Source organism: Penaeus vannamei, chromosome 32 (genome assembly GCF_042767895.1).
Source record: "Penaeus vannamei isolate JL-2024 chromosome 32, ASM4276789v1, whole genome shotgun sequence".
Taxonomy (NCBI): Eukaryota; Metazoa; Arthropoda; class Malacostraca; order Decapoda; family Penaeidae; genus Penaeus; species Penaeus vannamei.
The window spans coordinates 1,596,895-1,599,394 of NC_091580.1; the positions used below are offsets into that span (position 1 = coordinate 1,596,895).

Consider the following 2,500-nt stretch of genomic DNA (forward strand, 5'->3'; position numbering starts at 1 on the left):
CCACCTCCCCACACCCCACTCTTTCCCTTCCCTCGCTCTCGCCCGCAGACATCTCTTCCCTTCCTCTTCCCTTTCTCTTCTCTTCCCTTACTCTTCCCCTTCCATTTCCTTTCCCCTTCCCCTTTCTCTTCTTTTCTCTCCTCTTCTCTTCACTTCCTCTTCCCCTTAAATTTCTCTTCTTTTCCCCTTTCTTTTCAATTCCCTTTCCCTATCCTCCCCTTCTTTTTTCCTTTCCCTCCCCCTCTTCTTCCCCTTACCTTTCTCTTCCCTTCCCTTTCCCTTTTCCTTACCTTCCCCTTCCCCATCCATTCTCCTCCCTTCCTCCCCCACCCACCCACCTCCCTTCCTTCCTCCCCCACCCCTCCACCCACACTCACCCCGGTCAACCCCAACAACACCCTCAGGGCAATGGCAGCACCGACGTGGGCGCGGGCGGCTATGGGCGTGAAAAGGGTGATGATTCCGCTGCCCATGATGCACCCGCCGAACACAAGTCGAGTTCCGTACAGCTCCGCCAATCGGCCGCCCACGATCTGTCAACAAGGACGGACCAATGTAAACAAAGACGAGATGGATAGACAGAAAGAGAGAGATAGATAGATAGACGAAAATAGAGACAAATAGATAGACGGAAATAGAGATACGGGTATATAAACGATAGACGGATTTAGAGATAGACAATAGACGGATATAGAGATACGGATAGATAGACGGAAATAGAGACAACGGGGGCGAAGGAATGTAAACAAAGACGAGATGGATAGACAGAAAGAGAGAGATAGATAGATGGAAGGAAATAGAGAGACGAGATGGATAGACAGAAAGAGAGAGATAGATACAAGAAGGAAATAGAGAGACGAGATGGATAGACAGAAATAGAGAGATAGATAGATCGACGGAAATAGAGAGATGGATAGATAGACGGATAGATAGACAGTAATAGAGATACAGACAGATATACTGAAATAGATACAGATATATATAGATTTATGCTTTATATACTAAATTAGACGGGAATAGAGAGACACATATTGAAATAGAGTTACGAATAGATAGACGGAAAGAGAGATACAGACAGATATATTGAAATAGAGGTACAGAGAGATGTAGATTTATATTTTATATACTAAATCAATATAATATATAGATATATATGGTTTCTATATAACGAATGATTTATACATAAAAAGACGAAATAGATAGATAGAAAGAGATATAGATATAGATTTATGCTTTATATAAATTATTATAAAAATATAGATATGTATGCTTTATATATAATGTTAAACATGCTTTACACATAATGAAAGAATTATGTTTAAATTCATCATTTATATATCAAATAAATAAAATAATAGAGATATTTGCTTTATATATAATGATGAATATAGATATATACTTCATATATTAGCTGAGGTAAATGAATATAGATATGTGCTTTATATATAATGATGAATATAGATACATACTTTAACTATGAAATAAATAGATAAATATGATATATACATTATATTTGACGAAACAAACCCGATAGAGACACAGAAGAATAGATACAGATAAATATACATATATGCTATATACATCAAATAAACACATACAGATATATACTTTATATATAATGATAGATATTTGTCAATTCAAACCTTTCATTTATAACATAAACATCAACATATTCACGGTGATGCAGTCTATCACGTGATTTTAGTGCATTAAAGTAAAGATATTGATGCTTATGTTATTGATCAAAGTTTGCATTAACAAAATAGATGATAAATGCAATAGTCTGTGAAAACATAAATATGTAAAAGCGAGATAGATAGAATAGATAGATAGGTGGATAGATAGATAGATGTATAGATAGATAGATGTACAGAGAGATATATTGATAGATTGATTGATAGATAGGTATATAGATAGATAAACAGATAGATAGACAGATAGAAACATATATCATGGATGAATAGATAGAGGCATAGATAGATAGACAGATAGATAGATAAATAGATAGATAGACAGATAGATAGATAGATAGATAAATAGATAGGTAAATAGATAGATAAACAGATAGCCACAGCTAGAAACATAGATATTGACAAACAGACAGAAACACATATCATACAGATAGCCACAGATAGAAACATATATATCGACAAACAGACAGATAGAAACACATATCAAATTGATAGACAGACAGACAGATAGATAAAGATCAAGATTTTCCTTTTTTCTCTATCTCTCACTGATAGACAGACAGATAGATAGATATAGATATAGATTTTCCCTTTTTCTCTATCTCTCTATTCTCATACACCGAACCTGCGTGATTGTGTATCCGTAGTAGTAGCTCGCGAGGACAATGCCCTGGGTGACCTCGTCCCAAGCTAGGCCTTCGTCTGCCGGTTCGTCCTGAAGGAGGGAGGGAGGGAAGGGAGGGAGGGAGGGAGGGGAGGGTTGGGAGGGAGGGGAGGGAGGGAAGGGAGGGAGTGAAGGGAGGGGAGGG

At 37.2% G+C, this 2,500-nt stretch overlaps 1 protein-coding gene across 1 annotated transcript in view; it reads right to left on the minus strand.

The window, feature by feature from the left end:
- LOC113828818 (sialin) overlaps positions 1-2,500 on the minus strand; it is a 30,967-nt gene that overhangs the window by 16,131 nt on the left and 12,336 nt on the right. Inside the window, exons 5-6 of the mRNA XM_070144371.1 lie at positions 2,317-2,406; positions 378-533 (exon numbers count right to left, since the gene is read on the minus strand). Of these exons, the coding sequence (XP_070000472.1) occupies positions 378-533; positions 2,317-2,406 (246 nt within the window). The remainder of the gene's footprint in view (positions 1-377; positions 534-2,316; positions 2,407-2,500) is intronic.